Below are 18,436 nucleotides of genomic sequence, written 5' to 3'. Positions count from 1 at the left end.
CCATGGGGCCGGGCCCGGGTGTCGCGGCTGCGCTGCTGGCGCTGCTGGCGCTGCCGGCGCTGCCGGTCCCGGCCGCGGCGCAGGGCCCCGGCACTGCCGCCTGCGAGGTGGCTCCGGGCGCCCGCTTCGACTGCGGCCCCGAGCGGCTCCTGTCGCGGGCGGGCTGCGAGGCGCGGGGCTGCTGCTACCGCCCCGGCCCCGGCCCTGCCCGCGGCCCCGGCCCGCCCTGGTGCTTCTTCCCCCGCGGCTACCGCAGCTACCGGGCCGAGAACCTGACGGCCACCGAGAGCGGCTTCTCCGCCCGGCTGCGCCGCGTGGCCGCCGCCTTCCTGCCGGGCGCGGTGGACATGGTGCGGCTGGACCTGGCGCTGGAGACCCCGGCCCGCCTGCGCTTCACGGTGCGCCCCGGGACCCCCGGAGCCCCCCGGGTCCCCCGTTCCCCCGCTGACCCCTCTCCGCCCGCAGCTCCGGGACGCGGCCCGGCCGCGCTATGAGGTGCCGCTGGCCACGCCGCGGGTGCGCGGCCGAGCCGCCGCCGCGCTCTACGGGCTGCAGGTCAGCCAGGACCCCTTCGGCCTCGTCGTGTGCCGGCAGCGCGGCGGGAGAGTCCTGTGAGTACCCTCCTGCCCCCCTCGCTTCCCAAGGGATTGCGCCTGCGAGCGGGACCCCTCACGGCCCCACAGGGCACGGGGTGGGTGCAGGGACACCGGTGTTCACCTGGGACGCTGGTGACGGCAGTGGGGTGGCTGTCGGTGGCTGAGGGGGCTTTACTTTGACTCCCTCTTCAGTTCAGTGGCTGGGAAGGGAACCAGGAATCCCAGAGCTCCGCCGAAACTTGTTTTTACTTCATGTGGTGATGAGCATCCGTGTCCCTCCCCAGCACTGGTACCCCAGCTCCGTGCCTCCCTCCCGGCTGCTTGCTGGAGTCTCCCTTTCTCTCTGCAGGCTGAACACCACGGTCGCACCCCTCTTCTTCACAGACCAGTTCCTGCAGATCTCCACCTCCCTGCCCTCCCATTTCATTTCGGGGCTGGGGGAGCACCTGACACCACTGGTCCTTGACACAGCGTGGACCAGGGTCACCCTCTGGAATCGGGACATGGCACCCGCGGTACGGAGCGGGGCTGAGGGAGAGGGAGGCAGATTCATCTGTGCTCCTGGGGCTGGCCCTGCCGCCTCTCACGTCTTGTCTGGGGCTGGGGAGATGTGTCTGTGCTGGTTCAGCTCCGGGCCTTGGCCATACCACTGGGCAAGCCCATGGGACCCTTGTCCCCAGGGCAAGGTTTGTCCCCCCGGAGCTCTGCGCTGTTTCCAGGGCTCTGGCTCAGGGCAGAGCTCTGCTGACATGACAGTGTTTGGGACCACAAGCCCTGGGTTTGCCCTGAAGCCAGTGCTCCTGACTGGAGGCGAGGGGCAGGCAGGTGGGTGTGGGGGTCTCCAGCAGAGCCTCACAGGCACCACACCGTGCTCTGCTCCAGCCCCACGTCAACCTCTACGGCTCCCACCCTTTCTACCTGGTGATGGAGGACGATGGCTCAGCCCACGGTGTCTTTCTGCTGAACAGCAACGCGATGGGTGAGTCCCGTGGAGGCGCCGGGCACGGGCTTGGCCCTGTCCCTGTCCTCAGCTTCTTCCCCTGGCACTCGTGCTTCCCCAGACGTGCTCCTGCAGCCCAGCCCGGCCCTGACCTGGCGCACGACTGGGGGGATCCTGGACTTCTACATCTTCCTGGGCCCCGACCCCAAGAGTGTGGTGCGGCAGTACCTGGATGTTGTTGGTACGGCTGAGCCATGAGTGCTGCCGGGGTGGCTTTGCCGGGGTGGCTTTGCCAGGATGCTGTGAGGGTGGCACAAGGCTGGGCCATCCCTGCCAGCACCCACCCTCCGGCTTCCAGGGTTCCCCTTCATGCCCCCGTACTGGGGCCTGGGCTTCCACCTCTGCCGCTGGGGCTACTCCTCCACCGACATCACCCGGCAGGTCGTGGCCAACATGACAGCAGCCCGCTTCCCCCTGGTAGGTCTGGGCTGCTCCCGGGGCCTCTGCCCGCAGCAGCCGTGGGGGGCTGATGGAAGCCCCATGGGGTGGGGGTCCCACAGCAGCACGTGGGGTCCCTGCTCCTCCCCAAGCACCCGCGCCTCCATCCACAGGACGTGCAGTGGAACGACCTGGATTACGCCGATGCCAAGAGGGATTTCACCTTCAACAAGAAAAGCTTTAAGGACTACCCAGAGATGGTGCGGGACTTCCACAGCCGTGGGCTGAGGTACATCATGATTGTGGTGAGTTACATGGGCGGGCTGGCACTGGGGCTTCAGCTGCCCAAGGGTGGTGATGAAGGCAGGGCTGGCCGTTCCCTGCTGTTGCTTTGTGCCCTTCCAGGATGCCGGGATCAGCAGCTCAGGGCCCCCGGGCACCTACAAGCCCTACGACGAGGGCCTGAAGCGAGGGGTGTTCATCCGAAACGCCACGGGGCAGCCCCTGATCGGGAAGGTGAGTGTGGGGAGCAGCCCCAGGGCCCACGGGACAGGGCTTGAGTGGGGCCATGGGAGCAGGACCCCGAGAGTGGGAGAGAAACACTCGGGGGGCCATGGTGGAAGGTGGGGTGGCGTGTGGGGCTGGGGGCTCTGCCCATTGCTGCCTCCCTCCTGCAGGTCTGGCCAGGCCCCACGGCCTTCCCAGACTTCACCAACCCGGAGACTCACGAGTGGTGGCACGACATGGTGAAGGACTTCCACGAACAAGTGCCCTTCGATGGCATGTGGCTTGTGAGTGGCCCTGTTGTAGCTGCTGGCTGTGGCTCCCTGGCTCCTGCCCTGTGCCTCTGCTGGGCCCTGGGGCAGCAGCGAGGTCATCCTGTCCTTTCCTTCCCCTTCCCTCCCCAGGACATGAATGAGCCGTCGAACTTCGTGGAGGGCTCCCAGGATGGCTGCCCCAACAACAACCTGGAGCATCCCCCCTATGTGCCAGGTACAGGAGTGGGTTCCAGCCCTGCCCAGGGCTGTGGGGAAGCCGGGAGGAGCCCGGGGGATGCTCTGAGCTCCACCTCTCCCGTGCAGGAGTGTTTGGGGGGCGCCTGCAAGCTGGGACCATCTGTGCCTCCAGCCAGCAGTACCTGTCCTCCCACTACAACCTGCACAGCCTGTATGGGCTGACCGAGGCCATCGCCTCCCACAAGTAAGCCCGGGGCTCCTGCTGCAGCTCCCGCACATCCTGAGGGATGCAGAGCCAGGAGAGAGACCCAGCGTGGGCAGGGGGTGGTAGGCAAGGGTTTGGTGTGTAACACAGGGCACTGGGGGAGCCCTGAGCCCCTTCTCCAGCCGGTGGGGCTGAGCAGTCCCATCCCACCCCCAGTGCTCTGCTGAGGGTCCGGGGCAAGCGCCCCTTCATCATCTCACGCTCCACCTTCGCTGGGCACGGGCGCTACGCCGGGCACTGGACAGGGGACGTGGGCAGCGACTGGGAGCAGCTCTACTACTCCATACCAGGTAGGCTGTGGAGCACTGGGGCTGCATCCACCCCTGCTTCCCCCTTGCCCGCGCAGCCGGGGCTTCTCCATGGGCTCCATCCCCTGGTGCTGCAGAGCCCCGGTGCCCTCTGCAGAGGTGCTGCTCTTCAACCTCTTCGGGGTGCCGCTGGTGGGTGCCGACATCTGCGGCTTCGTGGGCGACACGAACGAGGAGCTGTGCGTGCGCTGGACCCAGCTGGGCGCCTTCTACCCCTTCATGCGGAACCACAATGACCACGGCACCCGGGTGAGCCCCAGGAGCCCTCACCCTGCCAGGCAGGGGGCTGGGCCGAGCCAGGGGCTGTCCTGCCGGCCCGGGGAGGTGGCTGGTGCAGCTGCAGGGCCGTGTGCCCCCAGTGCTGGGATGGTCCATCCTGCACCCCTGAAATGCACCCTCCGTTCCTCCCCACGCGGTCTGAGCGTCCCCTTGGGCCTCTCCCCTCCCTGCAGCCGCAGGAGCCGTACGCCTTCAGCCCACCTGCCCAGGCTGCCATGAGGAACGCCCTGCACCTCCGCTACTCCCTGCTGCCCTTCCTCTACACCCTGTTCCACCGGGCTCACAGCGCCGGTGAGACGGTGGCACGGCCCCTGTTCCTCGAGTGAGTGCCAGCCCCGCCAGGGCCGATGGCCCTGTCCTGCCGGCTCAGCGGGAGGCGGCTGCAGGGTCTCCCCTCCTTCCCCAGGTTCCCCACAGACCCCAACACCTGGGCCGTGGACCGCCAGCTCCTGTGGGGCGGGGGGCTGCTCATCACCCCTGTGCTGGAGGCAGGACAGACCAAAGTCAGCGGCTACTTCCCAGCGGGGACGTGGTACAGCCTCGCAGGGGTGGGTGCTCCTGCTGTGTTGCACGGGGGCTTTGCTGTTGGACCTCGTGCACATTCCTGCATCCCACCAGCCCCCCGGGGCTGTGTGTGGGTCTTGTGCCTCACCTGCCTTTGCTGGTGGCCATTTGAAGGCTCTGGCACTGGGCTGGAACTCCGCTGGCACGTGGCACCCTGGGCCTGCTCTTCCCTCTCTTTGTCCCCGTGTAGGACTCCACCATCCACAGCAAAGGGCAGTGGATCCTCCTGCCAGCGCCCCTGGACACCATCAACGTCCACGTCCGTGCAGGGCACATCCTGCCCCTGCAGGTGAGTCCCCTCTGCTCCGTGGTGACACCACAGTGACCTGTCCGGCCAGCCTGGGAGGGTGGCTGTGCCCACACCGCTGACAGGACCATGTCAGAGGAGCTGTGGCTGCAGTGCCTGGCAGGGCTGAGGACATGGCTGTGGCAGTGCCCCAAGCTGTGCCTGCCCTGTGCCCCAGGAGCCCGCGTTCAGCACTGCCCAGTCCCGCAGGAAGGGCATGGCCTTGGTCGTGGCGCTGACCCCGGACGGCTTTGCCAGGGGAGACCTGTTCTGGGATGATGGGGAGAGCTGGGAGACCTTTGAGAGGGGCGACTACACCGAGATCCTCTTCCTGGCCTCAAACGTGAGCACGGGCAGCTGCTGGCGGGGGGATCTGGGCAGGGGGTCCTGGTGGCCCTGGGGCACCTGTGTCTGCTCAGTGCCTGGCAGAGGGGCAGCATGTGGGGCAGGGCACCTGGAGAAGCCCTGGGTGCACGTGGGTGGCTGAGACCCAGGAGCACACGGTGACATCCCCGCTGTCCCTAGGACGCCGTGCTCAGCCAGCTGCTGCGGGCGAGCGCCCACCTCGACGGGGTCCTGCTGGAGGCCGTGACCGTGCTGGGTGTCACCAGCCCTCCCCGGCGAGTCCTGGCCAACAGCGCCATCGTGAGCGACTTCTCCTACCGCAGTGACACCCAGGTGAGTGCTTGTCCCCACCCTGGGAAGGGGTGGTGGCCGGGAAGGGGCCCCGAGTGCAGCGGAGGAGCTGGCGGGGTGTGGCCCCAGCGATGCACAGCACGGGCCATGGGTGCCCTTCCCGGGGGATCTGTGGGTCCAGGACTGTGCCAGGCTGAGGCTCTGCAAGGGGAAGGACCCCCCCTTGGCTCTGACACTCCCGGGCTGCATCCTGGCTGGCTCTCACCTTCTTTCTCCCCTCAGGTGCTGAGAGTCCCCGTGTCGCTGCCCATGTGGGAGCAGTTTGTGATCTCTTGGTCCTGAGCCAGCATCGGTCACAGGGAGAGGCCCTGGGATCCGAGGCCAAATCCATCCCATCCCTTGTACCTGGAGCTGCCACTGCTCTTCCCATGCTCCTGGGCCTTGTTTCCCCTCTGGCTGCTGGGCATCGATGGAGGGGTGTGCCCTGGACTGGCACAGCCCCCAGGGACAGGGAAAACCTCATCATCGTCATCAGGGGAAAAAAGACCACCCAAGTGCCTTGTGAGACAGCAAACCTGTTACTGTGGGGAACTGGTAGCTGGGGCAGAGACTGCAGGGAGTCTCCTGGCTGTGGTTTTGAGGAGGGGGCTGTGCAGGGGGTGAGGGGGCAGTACTGTGAATAAAGCTGCTGCTTGCTGGGAGCAGCCCCAGGCTGTGTCCTTGTCCCCTCCCTCTTCTGGTCCTGAATGTGCTCAGCCTCCTGCCCCAGCTGGGATGCTCCAGCTCCATCCCTGCCTGTGGGTCTCCAGCGGGACCCCCCTGTGCCCCTTGAGGGCTTCACCCCATTTTCCAGAGCGTTGGGTGTCCCCAGCTGTTCCTGCAGCCCTGGCTGTGCCACAGAGGCCCTTGGCCTGTCCTGCTGGCCCCAGGCTGGGGGCTGATGTAGGGATGTTCTCAGCTCCAGGTGAAAATGGAGCCTTATCCTCCAGAGGCTTTATTGAGGGCCAGCTTGGCCCTTCGGCTCCTCTGGCTGAGAGCAAGGCACCAGGAATCCCTCAGTGCCCTGGGGCCAGGCGGTGTTGGCAGCAGAGGGGGCAGGCCCGGGATTTGGGACCAGCCCATCTGCGATCCCGCTCCGACCCCTTGTGCCCCGCGGGAGCACACGACTGTCCCCGGGCAGAGGTGGCACTCACAGCTCGTTGTGCAGCGGCCGGCACTGGGGGCTCAGTTTCTCCTCCAGGACAGCGTTGGGGGCGCACACCCAGGGGTCCCCCGTGTCCCACTGCCACTTGAGGAGCTGCGCACGGAGCAGCTGGAGGACGTCGGCGTAGCGGGGGTCGGGGGCCAGGTTCTGGCTCTCGGTGGGGTCACGGCTGCAGTCAAAGAGCTCCCAGCGGTCCCGGTAGTAGTACTGGTGCAGGGTCTTGTTCCAGTGGGTCGGCTGCCCCGCCCTGGTGCGGTTGAGCAGGTCTTGGAAGGTGGTCGAAACGTAGAAGTCCTGGTCGATGGGGAAGGGCATCTTGTAGTTGAGGTTGTGGATGAGGCGGAAGTGCTGGTGCTGGATGGCTCGCATGGGGTAGTACATGGTCACCTCGTGGTGGCTCTGGCTGCTGAAGGCGGTGGCCCAGGGCTGCTCCGAGTCCAGGGCTGGCAGGAGAGACTTTCCAGTGAGCTGCACCCACCTCGTGCCAAAGATGCTGTAAGCAGGGTAGGGGATGGAGAACCAGTCCAGAATGGTTGGCGTCAGGTCTGGAGGGGAGGAAAAGGGTGAGAGGAGGGACAGGCACTGTGGGAGGAAACTCAGCCCCAGAGGTGCAGAAAGGTCCCGGGGGATGGTGTCCCTGCAGGGGATCCCGTTCTGTCCTCCCTCCTCTCCCTTCCTTGCACTGGCCCTGCCAGTGCTGAAGGCTCAGGGCTGCCCCCAGGGACAGGACCCTGAGTTTCGGTGTAGGGAGGGTGGGGAGCAGCCCACACCCCCCAGGCACAGCTGTGCTCCCTCCCTCCCTCAGCTCTTACCCAGGAGGGTGGCGAAGGCCTGGCTGACCTGCCCCCAGCGCTGGGGGTGCTCGGGGGAGGACAGGAGCAGCGGCTCGGCGGTGCCCGAGCGGTACAGGTTGGTCCTGCCGCCGGGGAAGGGGATGCCGTTGTCGGAGGTGTAGATCACCAGGGTGCTGTTGAGGAGGCCGGCGTGGCGCAGCTCCTCCAGGACCAGCCCGATCCCTGCGGACAGAGGGGCAGAGCTGAGGGGGGAGGGAGGGTCTGCAGCGTTCATCAGCCCCAGCCTGGCCCGCGGCTCCCACCTTGGTCCATGCGCCCGATGGTTGTGTACTGGGCAGCCAGGTCCGCCCGGGCAGCCGGCGTGTCGGGGACAAAGGCGGGGACCTAAACGGAGACAGGGCAAGGGGCACATGGCTGACACAGGCCACTGTGCCTTCTTCAGCTCCTGCTGTGACACTGGCGGCAGTGACAAAGTGGGGGCCAGCCCCGGCCCCGTCAGAGGCTGCTGTCACATGCAGCTCCCATACGGTCCCATAGAGCCCCACACAGACCCACAGATTCTCACCTGCACTTGCTCCGGGCTGTAAATCTGTGGCTTCCAGTCAGGGATCCAGCCCATCCCGCTCTCTCCATTGCCAAATTTCTCACAGAAGGCTCCATATTGGGGCTGGGAGTGCCCGCAGCGGTGGGGGTCATGGAAGGCGACGTAGAGGAAGAAAGGCCTACGGATGGAAAGGGGAGATGTGGAGGTGGTGGAGCAAAGGACTGCCTGGAGACCTTCCTGGGCTGGGGCGAGCTGGGCTCAGCAGGAGGACTCCCACCTAATCTGGGCTTCTGGATATGGAGTGACTCAGGGACAAGGGGCCCGTTCCTGTTTGTGACCAACTGGACCATGAGGACACATCCTCACTGAAGCCAGTTTCCCTCCTCTCCTGTGCCTCTCACAGCCATTCCTGGGATGAGGGGGCCATCTCACCTCTCGTCCTGGCTCTGCAGGAACCGCCGGACAAGCGCCTTGATCCGAGTGATGTTTCTCCCAACCTGCAGGACCGAACTGTTCTCCTCTGTGTAGGCGAAGTCGAAGGGGTACACAGCCTCTGGCCCCACGTGCTTCTTCCCAATTATTCCTGTGAGAATGCAGTGCTGTGCCAGGAGCAGTGGGAGGAGGGGGAATGTGGCTGCTGTGTCTCCTCTCTGCGGGGACAGCCACGGGTCCAGGCAGTGCTCCCTGGCCCGCGGGCAGTTTAGCCACCAAGGTCTCTCAGTGGGGTTTGGTGCTCCCTCCCTGTCCCGGCTCCCTACCTGTCCGGATGCCGGCGTGGCTGAGCAGCTGGGGCAGGCTCCGCACGCCGTCAAAGGAGTTGAAGTGATGCACGTCCTGGTGCAGCCCGTACATCCCGTTCTGGTGCTGCAGGTGAGGCGACACAGCACGGTCGAGCCAGGGCTGCCAGCCAGCCCCGAAACACATCCAGCCGTGCCCGTGACATCTGCCGTGGGCTGGCAGCCCCGGCCCAGGGTAAGCAGGTGCCCCTACCTGAGGTAAGCCGGTCAGGATGCTGGCCCGGCTCGGGGAGCAGCTGCTCACGGAGGTGAAGGCGTTCTGGAAGACCAAACCGCGCCGGGCCAGCGCGTCCAGGTTCGGCGTCCGGATGGCCGAGTTGTTGTAGGCGCCGCTCTCAAAGCCGCCGTCATCGGCTGCGAGACCGGAGCGGGGTCAGCCCGGGGCGTGTCCCTGGCCGGCCGCGGGGGAAGGCCCGGGGGACACTGATGACACCGGGAGCATCTCCGGGCTGCGGGTGACCCGGGCGGGGCCGGTGCTGCGGAGAAGATGCAGCGGAGCCCGGGACCGTCCCTCTCTCCCTCCCAGCCGCGGGATGCCTCAGCACCGAGCCCCGTACAGGGACCGGCCCCGGGGCTCGGCCGGGCCGCACTCACCCAGGAGCAGCAGCACATTGCGGGCCGGGGCCGGGGCTCCGCCGGTCCGGAGCGCGGCCAGCAGCAGCACCAGCGCCCAGGGCCGCATGGCCGCGGCACCGGCAGCGGCAGCGGGGCTCGGCGGCTCCTCCGGCCGCCCCGGCTCCTCCTCACCCCGGTCACATGAGGCTCCCCGGCCGCTCAGATCCGGTGCGGGCGGAGCCGCGCTCGCCGTGGCCGTACCGGGCTGGCCCCGGCGGCTCCCGCAGCCCCGGCCCCGCGGGGGTCCCGCCCCGCTTCTCGCCCGGTACCGGAGCCGCGGCCCCGTGGGGCGTCCCGGCCATGCCGGGGTCCCGCTGCCCGCGCCCGGCGCTGCCGATCCTGCGCTGGCTCCCGCGCTACTCCCGGGCGTGGCTGCCGCTGGACCTGCTGGCGGGGCTGGCCGTGGGACTGACCACCGTGCCCCAGGCGCTGGCCTACGCCGAGCTGGCCGGGCTGCCGCTGCAGGTGGGTGCCAGGGCCTGGGGCTGGGACCCGGGGACCTCCGCTCCCCGAGCCCCTGCAGCCTGGCAGTGTGGCGGGCAGGGCTGAGCTGGGCTGGGCTGGGCTGGGCTGGGGGACCGAGGGCTGACCCTGTGCAGTCGCCCATTTCCCGGACAGGATGCCATGCGTGTGCCAAGGGCCCTGGAGTGACCCGAGAGCAGCCCAGCCCTCCCAGTCCGGGAGGTGTCTAGCCTCTCCCAGCTCCCAGGGCTGTGCCAGTGTCCCTTCTGTCCCCTGCAGTACGGCCTCTATTCCTCCTTCATGGGCTGCTTCGTCTACTGCTTCCTGGGCACGGCCAAGGACGTGACGCTGGGTCCCACGGCCATCATGTCCCTGCTCGTCTCCTCATATGCCTTCCACGAGCCCGTCTATGCCGTTCTCCTCACCTTCCTCTCTGGCTGCATTCAGCTGGCCATGGGGCTCCTGCACCTCGGTGAGATGCTCTTGCCATACACAGATATATTTTTAGGAAATTTTTCCCTCCTCCTCTCTGCTCTCTGAGACACTTGGATTGTCTTGCTGACACTTGTGACAGCTCTGTGTGGCCACACACTGGGGCCACAGCGTGCTCACTGCCTGCCATCCCATGCAGGATTCCTTCTGGATTTCATTTCCTGCCCTGTCATTAAAGGGTTTACATCAGCTGCTTCCATCACCATTAGCTTCAACCAGATCAAGGTAGGATCTGCCCTGTCCTGGACGCCTCGCCAGCTCTCTCCTAGTGCTGCGGAACTGGGATGTTTAGCACCGGGCTGGGCGATGTGCTTGGTGCCGGAGGAAGGAGCCCCAAAGGGGTCACGGGACCCCCTGCTGGGTTCCTGGGCACTCTGCTCCGAGCAGACCAAGCTGAACACACCCTCTGCTGGTGACCAGCTGGTGGCATCCAGGACACCAGTAAACCCAGGACACTGGATTTGGTCACTTGCAGGAGGCACTGGGTGATTCTCTGGCACGGTGGGTTCGCAGCTTTGGGAGCTGGGGGGGGTTGCAGCCCCACCAGCCCCTCGCTGGCCTCTCAGGGACCTGAGGCTCTGCTGGGCTGCCACACTTCCTCTGTGGTTAACCCAAATCAGAGCCTCTGCCAGCAGCTGGCAGCCGGTATTGGCCAATGGCTGCGGTCACAGGGGACGGCCGGGCTGTGCCGGGCTGTGACCACGCTTTGTCTTCCTGCACAGAACATCCTGGGGCTGCAGGGGATCCCGAGGCAGTTTTTCCTGCAGGTCTATGAGACGCTGCGGAGGATCCGGGAGACCAGGTCGGCACTATCCCATCCCTGCCCTGCTCCCTCCCCTGCAGCTGCAGCGTCTTGGGCTCTGCTGCTTCACTCCCCATCTCTTTGGTCACACCTTGGACTGGTTTCTCGGTCTCTGCCCAGCGCTGTGACACAACCCCCCTCCCCTGTGGGAGCTCTCCCGGTGCCCACTGATGTGCCTCTTGCAGGGCTGGGGACACTGTGCTGGGGCTGACCTGCCTGGCTGTGCTGACAGGGCTCCGGGCCATGAAGAGCCACCTGCCCCAAGCTGCCCCTGCAGAACCACTGGTTGTCAGGATCAGCTACCTGATTGTCTGGATCTCTGCCACAGGTGTGTCAGCTGTGCCCTGCCCTGTCCCTTCCCGGGGGCTCATCTCTTTGGGTCAGGGAAGACACAGCCTGAAACTGGTAAAACCCGGGCTGGCAGGAGCCAAGACCTGGAGGTGGGTCAGGGAGGACAAAGTCCCAAGGGTCCTGCCACTGTGCCCCTTCCTAAGGCTCAGAAGTCCTCAGCAGCTCGGATCCCCATCTCTTGCCCTCCCTCCCGCTGGCCTGGGCTCTGGGCAGGTTTCACAGTTGCTCTCTCCCCTTTTGCAGCACGCAATGCTCTTGTTGTCCTGTTTGCTGGCCTGGTTGCTTACTCCTTCCAGGTGATGGGCTCCCAGCCCTTCAGGCTCACGGGCAGCATCCCCCAGGGCCTCCCAGCGTTCCGGCCACCGCACTTCTCCCTGGCAGTGCCCAATGGCACTGTCCCTTTCCAGAGCATGGTGGAGGTGGGTGCTGGCAGCTCCCCAGGGGCTGCTCTGCTCCCTCCTGCGTGTGCTGGGTCCCAGCCCTCCCTGAGTGGATCCTTCTCTCCCAGGACATGGGGGTCGGGCTGGCCGTGGTGCCGCTCATGGGCCTGCTGGAGACCATCGCCATCGCCAAGGCTTTTGGTAGGGCTGTGCCAGGGTCCTGCCCTGTGCTCACAGAGGGGTCTCTGCAGGGACTCGGGGTGCTGGGGAGGGGTCTCTGAAAGGGCACAGGGTGCTGAGAAAGGTGCTGTTCCCATTGGGGCACTGGGGGGGACTGGGCTCCAGTTCATAGCAGGAGAAGTCCTGCGAGGTGCACAGCTGAAGTTTGCCCAGGAGGTGAGTGTTGTCTCGAGGTTCTCCTGTGCCCGAGGGGTGCCAGGACAGGGCCCACACTGTCCCGGTCAGTGCTGGTTCTGCTCCCTGCGTGTGGCAGGATGTGCCTGCGGGAGCCTCAGGCCAACGCCACCATCTCCTTTCAGCCTCGCAGAGTGGTTACAGGATTGACCCCAACCAGGAGCTGCTGGCTCTGGGTAAGAGGCTGCTCGGTCAGGACGGCAGGGGTGGGGCTCCAGCTCCCACAGCCGCTGAACTGCCTGAAACCCCCATCTCAGCAGTCCTGCCTCCACCTGAAGTTTTCCCTTCCTTACCTTGCATGCTGCCCCCGCCCCAGGCGTTCTCACAGCTCAGGAATTTCCAGAGCAGGCTGAGTCCCTCTTACACGGCTGGGTGGGCACTGTCTGGCCCCGGGGATCGGGAAGGGAGAAGGTTATGATGGGGACACAGAGCCAGCAGTGCCTCCCCAGCCTCTCTCCCTCGTCTCCTCAGGCGTCGCCAATGTCCTGGGCTCCTTCGTCTCCTCGTATCCCATCACGGGCAGCTTTGGCCGGTGGGTAGCAGGAGGGGGAGCAGGGCACTCGCTGGGCTGCGTGGTGAGAGGACTCTGCAAGATCTTGGGTGGAAGACTGTGCTGACCCCAGTGGGTCCCTGAGCTCGTGTCCTGGTCGCCAGCAGCCCACCTTGGTGGCCGGGTTGTGCGTGGGTCCCGTGGCCGCCTTCTCTCCTGCTGAGGGCCACCTTCCTCCCTGCTGTGCGGTCCCGCTGCGGGCTGGGAGCCAGGGGCTTGCTCGTGTTCCTCCCTGATAGGGCGGGTGGTTCTCCCGGGTGGGATCTGTGCGCAGGGGCGGCCCCCAGTTCCGCGGCCCCTGCACAGCCTGGGATGTGCGGGTTTGCATTTCAGGACGGCAGTGAATGCTCAGTCAGGGGTCTGCACCCCCGCCGGAGGGCTCGTCACAGGTACAGCCCTGCCCCTGCCCTACTGACCCTGCCCTGCCCCTGGGCTGCTCTGCTGTCGGGGACCCCCGGGTGTCGCGGTGCCCGTGGCTCAGGGGTCCCCCCTCCCGCAGGTGCCCTGGTCCTGCTGTCCCTGGCGTACCTCACCTCGCTCTTCTACTACATCCCCAAAGCGGCGCTGGCCGCCGTCATCATCTCGGCCGTGGTGCCCATGTTCGACGCCGGCATCTTCCGGACGCTCTGGCGGGTTAAGAGTGAGGGCACCGGTCGGGAACGGGCAACCCCCTGTCAAGGAAACTTCCCGGTCCAGCCTCCAGGAGCCACTCCGGCAGTCACAGTCGCAGCCCCCAAGCTGGGACAGAGGCCCTTTCGCGGCCCCCCCCGCCCCACTCACACAGACCAGGTGTCCTCACCGGCTCTGCCCCAGGTTTCCCATAGCAGAGTCTCAGACGTCCAGATCCTTAAAAGAACTTAATAATGGTGCCATAACTAAATAACAAAATAAGAGCTCGAGTTGGATGTTTCTGAGGAGGGACCCAGAACAAAGGGCCCTGTGAGCTTTTATCCTGTTATCCCCTCACAGCCATGCGAATGTCTGGGGGTGGTTGGCTCCCGCCGCTGTCTCTGTGTGCCCCATCACGGTCTCTGTGTGCCCCATCACGGTCTCTGAGTGCCCCATCACGGTCTCTGTGTGCCCCATCACGGTCTCTGTGTGTCCCATCACGGTCTCTGAGTGTCCCATCACGGTCTCTTGAGTGTCCCATCACGGTCTCTGTGTGCCCATCACGGTCTCTGAGTGTCCCATCACGGTCTCTGTGTGCCCCATCACGGTCTCTGTGTGCCCCATCATGTGGCTGCGCCACCGGTGCCTGAGTCCTTTGTTATGCAAAGGGAGCAGTTCACGGCCCCTTTCCAAGGGCTCCCACCCAGAGCTCAGCCTGCAGCTCCACTGAAGCTGCCCCGAGCCGCCTGCAGGGAATGGATTCCTCACGACCCGGGTGCAGCCCGGCTCTGCCCGCAGAGCTGGCGCTGTCACTGAGGGCCCTGTGGCCACAGCTGAGCCTGGCTTCTCTCTCTTTCAGGGCTGGACCTTGTGCCCCTCTGTGTGACATTCCTGCTCTGCTTCTGGGAGGTTCAGTATGGAATCGTGGCCGGGGTGCTCGTTTCTGGGATTCTCCTGCTCTACTCCATTGCCAGGCCCCCAATAAAGGTGGGCTTCACCCCTCCCCTTGGATGTGGCAGGGCCAGCCAGGCTCACCAGGGAGCTGGGAGGGGGCTCCTGAGGGCAGTGAGGTGTTGGGGTGCAGGATGCTTCTGAGCTGTTCTTGCTGTCCCCAGTCTGCCACAGGCACAGCACAGGGACCCCTTTCAAAGAGCAGGAGGAAAGGAATATCCTAGGGCTGGAGAGCAGGAGAGGGAGGCATCGCTGCCCCTGTCCTGCTGACACTGAGGTGTGTGCAGGAGGATTTTCCCTGAGGGATGGCAGCTCCTGCTTCTCCCACTCCATCCAGGAGGACAGTGAGTGACACGGGCAGTTGTCCCTGCCTGGGGAAGGTCACAGCCCTGAGCTTCCTGTGGCTCATCTCTCTCCACAGGTGTCGGAGGGGGCCGTGCTGCTGGTGCAGCTGGGGAGCAGCCTGCACTTCCCAGCCGTGGAGCACCTGCGGGACTCTGTGTGCAGCCGAGCTCTGGCAGGTACAGTGCTCCCAGCCTGTCCTGGGGACCCAGCTGTCACCGCCTGGATCACCCAGAATGTGGGTGGCAAGTGCTGCCCAGACCCAAGGACTGTGGGTGCAAGTGGTGACAGCGTAGCTGTCCCACCCCTGCCAGCCCCTGCCCTGGCTCTGCGGGCTGTGACCCCTGGGCTGGTCATTTCTGGACTCATCAGGGACGTGACCTTATGCTCTTCCAGCAGCATCTCCACCACGCTCCGTCATCCTGGACTGTTGCCACGTCAGCAGCATTGATTACACGGTGGTGGTGGGGCTGTCAGAGCTGCTGCAGGAGCTGCGCAGGCACGGCCTCTCGCTGGCCTTCTGTGGCCTGAAGGTGTGTGGGACCTCGGCCACCCCACCCCAGCCCCAGGGAGGGTGCGTGCTGAGGGGCTCAGCCCAGCTGCCTTCCCCCGTGGCCTGTGCTGGCCTCTCCTCTGGTGCCACCGTCATCATCTCGAGCACCCTCATCTCGCAGAGCTGGAGGCTGCGGATGCAGGGCGCTGGGAAGGGCTGGGTGCTCTGTGCTGGGATGGCTGGGGGATCTGCCCCAGAGGGATGGGAAGTGGCCAGCACTCCCCCAGCCCAGGTTTCTCTGCCCTCAGGACCCTGTTCTCCAGGTCCTCCTGTCTGCAGACTTAGAAGGATTCCGGCATTTCCCCAGCTGGGAGGAGGCAGGTGAGGCTCTGGACTGCTCTCCCAGGATGTGATGAGTGTGGGTCTGGAGGACAGCCATGGGGATCTGACCTGTCCAGCCACAGAGCAGCAGTCTGGGGGTTGCAGGGCCTTCTGGGAGGGTGAACCCCTCAAAAGAGTTGGGTCTCCCCAGCCTTGGAGATTCATGGTGAGCTCTGGTGGTTAAACCCAGCAGCAGCTCAAGGATCACAGAGCCCTGCACTCCCCCTACAGAGGGATGGGACAGAATCAGAGAAAAGGTAAAACTCTTGGGCTGAGATAAAGGCAGTTCAATAGGACAGAAAAGGAAAGGAAAATTATAATAATGATGAAGGAATTTCCAAAGCAAATGATGCACTGGGCAGTTGCTCACCACCCACTGACCAATGCCCAGCCAGCCCCTGAGCAGTGGCCGTCACCCCCCGGCCAAATCCCCCCAGTGTTTCATTCAGCACAATGCCCTGTGCTCTGAACATCCCTCTGGGCACTGGGGCAGCTGTCCTGGCTCTGCCCCCTCCCAGCTCCTCGCTGGCCGGGCAGCCTGGGAGGCTGAGAAGTCCTTGGCTTAGTGTAAGCACTGCCCAGCTGCAGCTGAGCTATCAGGGTGTTATCAACGGGAGTCTCATCCTGAATCCAAACACAGCTCTGAACCAGCTCCTGGGAACAACAAACTGTCCCAGCCAGTCAGGACATGAACCTTGGCTTGACTCTGCTTCCCCCCCTTTCTGTTGCAGAGCGGTGTGGGGGAGCGGAGCTGGGGGGCAGCAGGGCAGAGCCCTTCACCAGCACTGCCGAGAGCACGGGGCTCATCCAGTGAGATGAGTTTGGGCTGAACGGCCTGTGACACCCCAGGGACATCAACACACTGCAGGGGAGCCGCCTGCCCCAGCCAGGCCTCCTGGGCAGTGGGGGTGGACTGTCCCCCTGTCCCACACCGAGATGGACAGAGCAGCGCCAGCCCAACCCCACATGGGCTGTGGGACAAAACTGTTCCCTGTCACAGGGATCAGTGCAAAGCCATCCTTCCTTTAGGGAGCTGATGTAATTTTTTTAAGCATTTTAATTCTGGACCTTTTTCATGTTCTGGGCCACCCCAGTGGGGACGCAGGGTGTGCTCTCCTCAAAGCTGTTTCAGGGCTGCTGGCGCTGCCCTCCAAGTGGACATGGGGGCTCAGCCTCCAGCTGCTGGGAGAGGGAAAACGTCTGGGATTGTGCTCCTTACTGATTTTTATCCCTACTTACCCTTTTTATCCTTACCTTGTTTGTGGGGTGTTGTGCTACACGCTGCCCTGGGTCAGGGCTGTGCTGGCACCCTGGGGTGCAGCCCCTGGCCTGGGCCCTGCCGAGGGGATGGGCACGGTGACACCAAGCTGTGCCCGGCTGTGCAACGGGGACAGCACCTGCTTGCGGCTGGGTCGGGAATTCAGTTTCCCTGAACAGCCCTTGGCCGACAGCCGGCACTGAGGGTAATAAATCAGAAATTGCTAATGACTCGGTGTGGTATCAGCCTTCCTGAGGGAAAGCTTTTTCCTTTTGTGTGGGAAGGGGAAATTATCTTTTGGGTGCTGCTGAGCATGCCAGGGAAACGAAACTGAAAGCAGGGCGGGGCTGTGCGGGTGATCCGAGCCCGAGGGCGCGTTCCGGCACAGTTCTGCCGCCGCCGGCGGTGCGGGAAGGGCAGCAGAGGTACCCGGGAGCCACACACCTGCCAGGGCCGCCGGGTCCTGCCCTGGAGTGCTCGTTCCCGTCCGGAGCAGCTCTGAGTGAGTTCCTTGCTGCACCATGGGGATACCGGGAGGGGGAAAACAGGGCATGGGGGTAAAAAGGGCTGCTTGTTTAGGAATATGTGTGTGCTCAAACCTGTGTGAGCACTAGTGGAGGTCAGGGCTGCTGGGAGCCCGTCTCTGGCTTGGTCCTGGTTGGGTCCGGGATCAGCCGCGTCCCTACTTTTGTGTGTGGAATCCGCTTTTGATTGTCGGGCCCAGCACAATGTGCTTTCCTCCAGCACACTTGTCCTCCCCGCTCCTGCTGCCAGGTCCTGCCATGCGCCCCTGCACCGGCCGGGGGACATCTGCACCGGGCTGATGGGTGGGGGGATGCTCGGGGGGTAGCGGGGGGGAGCCCGAGGGATGCCCGGCGGCATCGGAGGGCCGGACGGGGCGGGAGCCGTCGAGAGCCGCCCGGGGGCGGTGGCCGGGGCCGAGATTGGCCGGGCCGGGCCGGGGCTGGGCGGGGACCGTGACGGCAGACAGGAAAGTTGGCGGCTCGGCAGAGAAACGAAACTTCGCCGAGCGGGACTGCGACGGAGCCGAAGGGCGTGCGGGCGCTGCGGGTGCCGGTGCCCGGTCCCTCGGTGAGTCGCGCTGCCGGGGCCGGCGAGTGGTGGGACGGGGCACCGGGCCTGGGCTTGCGGGGGCTCCGGTGCGGGCGGCGCGGGGCGGGGGCACCCGCGGGTCTGGGGCAGGCGGTGCTACGGGCTCCGGACCCCGCTGCACCCTCCCGGTGCCCCCGGAGCGCTTCGGTGCGCCCCGATTTCCAGGTGCACCCTGATCCCCGATCCGCCCGGAGCCCGCCGGTGCGCCCCAATTCCCCCGTGCGTCCCCGCGCACTCACGTCCTCCCATCTCCTCCTCGTTCACTCGGGACGCTCCTATCCCGCGGTCCCCCCGTGTCCCCCCGAGTCCCCCCATGTTCCCCCCGTGTCCCCGCGGTCCCCTCGAGTCCCCCCGGGCCCTCCCGGCGCCGCCCGGGAGCCGCGCTAGCCCCGCCCCTTCATCGCAAAACGCATCTCGTTTGCATACCGCCGCCGCTTCGCCACGCCATTGGTCCATCCGCCCGGTTCTTTTGCATATCTCCCGAGGGGGCGGGGAGCCGGCAGTCGGCGGGGAGCGAGAGCGGCGCTGTTTGCACGGAGGCCCCGGGCCCGGCAGCGACCCCCGGCCCGGCCCAGCTCCGGCCGTGGCCCAGCTCTGGCCCCGCCTCCCGCCCAGC

General features: G+C 65.6%; 4 protein-coding genes across 9 annotated transcripts in view; 3 read left to right on the top strand and 1 right to left on the bottom strand.

Moving 5' to 3' along the window:
• Positions 1–2: 2 nt before the first annotated feature.
• On the top strand, positions 3–5,998 carry GAA (alpha glucosidase). The gene is made up of 19 exons (XM_042025448.1): positions 3–398; positions 466–611; positions 946–1,111; positions 1,479–1,575; positions 1,658–1,777; positions 1,895–2,013; positions 2,148–2,279; positions 2,380–2,490; positions 2,652–2,765; positions 2,883–2,967; positions 3,057–3,174; positions 3,352–3,485; positions 3,601–3,752; positions 3,956–4,104; positions 4,189–4,330; positions 4,537–4,635; positions 4,811–4,975; positions 5,158–5,310; positions 5,551–5,998. Exons 1-19 carry the CDS (start codon positions 3–5, stop codon positions 5,608–5,610), a joined length of 2,658 nt encoding a protein of 885 aa, XP_041881382.1. The 3' UTR covers positions 5,611–5,998.
• Positions 5,999–6,244: 246 nt separating this feature from the next.
• SGSH (N-sulfoglucosamine sulfohydrolase) lies at positions 6,245–9,189 on the bottom strand. The gene is made up of 7 exons (XM_042025590.1): positions 8,801–9,189; positions 8,569–8,674; positions 8,243–8,393; positions 7,832–7,988; positions 7,569–7,650; positions 7,285–7,488; positions 6,245–7,017 (listed from the first exon to the last, which is right to left on the bottom strand). The coding sequence occupies exons 2-7, from the start codon at positions 8,660–8,662 to the stop codon at positions 6,458–6,460; spliced, it is 1,248 nt and encodes a 415-aa protein (XP_041881524.1). The 5' UTR covers positions 8,663–8,674; positions 8,801–9,189; the 3' UTR covers positions 6,245–6,457.
• Positions 9,190–9,443: 254 nt separating this feature from the next.
• SLC26A11 (solute carrier family 26 member 11) lies at positions 9,444–16,937 on the top strand. 4 transcript variants are annotated; one of them, XM_042025581.1, is made up of 16 exons: positions 9,445–9,687; positions 9,943–10,156; positions 10,316–10,401; positions 10,899–10,978; positions 11,164–11,306; positions 11,573–11,748; positions 11,838–11,910; positions 12,249–12,299; positions 12,595–12,655; positions 13,007–13,062; positions 13,173–13,313; positions 14,142–14,269; positions 14,655–14,754; positions 14,975–15,108; positions 15,377–15,449; positions 16,181–16,937. In XM_042025581.1, exons 1-16 carry the CDS (start codon positions 9,523–9,525, stop codon positions 16,261–16,263), a joined length of 1,764 nt encoding a protein of 587 aa, XP_041881515.1. In that variant the 5' UTR covers positions 9,445–9,522; the 3' UTR covers positions 16,264–16,937. The 4 variants fall into 4 exon arrangements, with proteins under 4 accessions (XP_041881518.1, XP_041881517.1, XP_041881515.1 ...); XM_042025582.1 differs by having other exon boundaries at positions 9,446–9,687; positions 9,964–10,156; XM_042025584.1 differs by lacking the exon at positions 12,249–12,299 and having other exon boundaries at positions 9,444–9,687; positions 14,972–15,108.
• Positions 16,938–17,073: 136 nt separating this feature from the next.
• The window catches only part of RNF213 (ring finger protein 213), a 46,668-nt gene continuing 45,305 nt past the window's right edge, over positions 17,074–18,436 (top strand). For 2 of the 3 annotated variants that reach the window (XM_042025561.1, XM_042025563.1), the window contains exon 1: positions 17,709–17,799. The gene's annotated coding sequence lies outside the window, so the exon portion shown is untranslated. Of the gene's footprint in view, positions 17,210–17,708; positions 17,800–18,436 lie in introns of those variants that run through there. The other variant, XM_042025562.1, reaches the window with a different exon arrangement.

This window comes from Corvus kubaryi, unplaced genomic scaffold (assembly GCF_017639235.1).
Source record: "Corvus kubaryi isolate FWS band 111438036 unplaced genomic scaffold, C.kubaryi_AGA036_p1.0 37272, whole genome shotgun sequence".
Taxonomy (NCBI): domain Eukaryota; kingdom Metazoa; phylum Chordata; class Aves; order Passeriformes; family Corvidae; genus Corvus; species Corvus kubaryi.
This window is presented reverse-complemented; position numbering and strand designations above follow the sequence as displayed.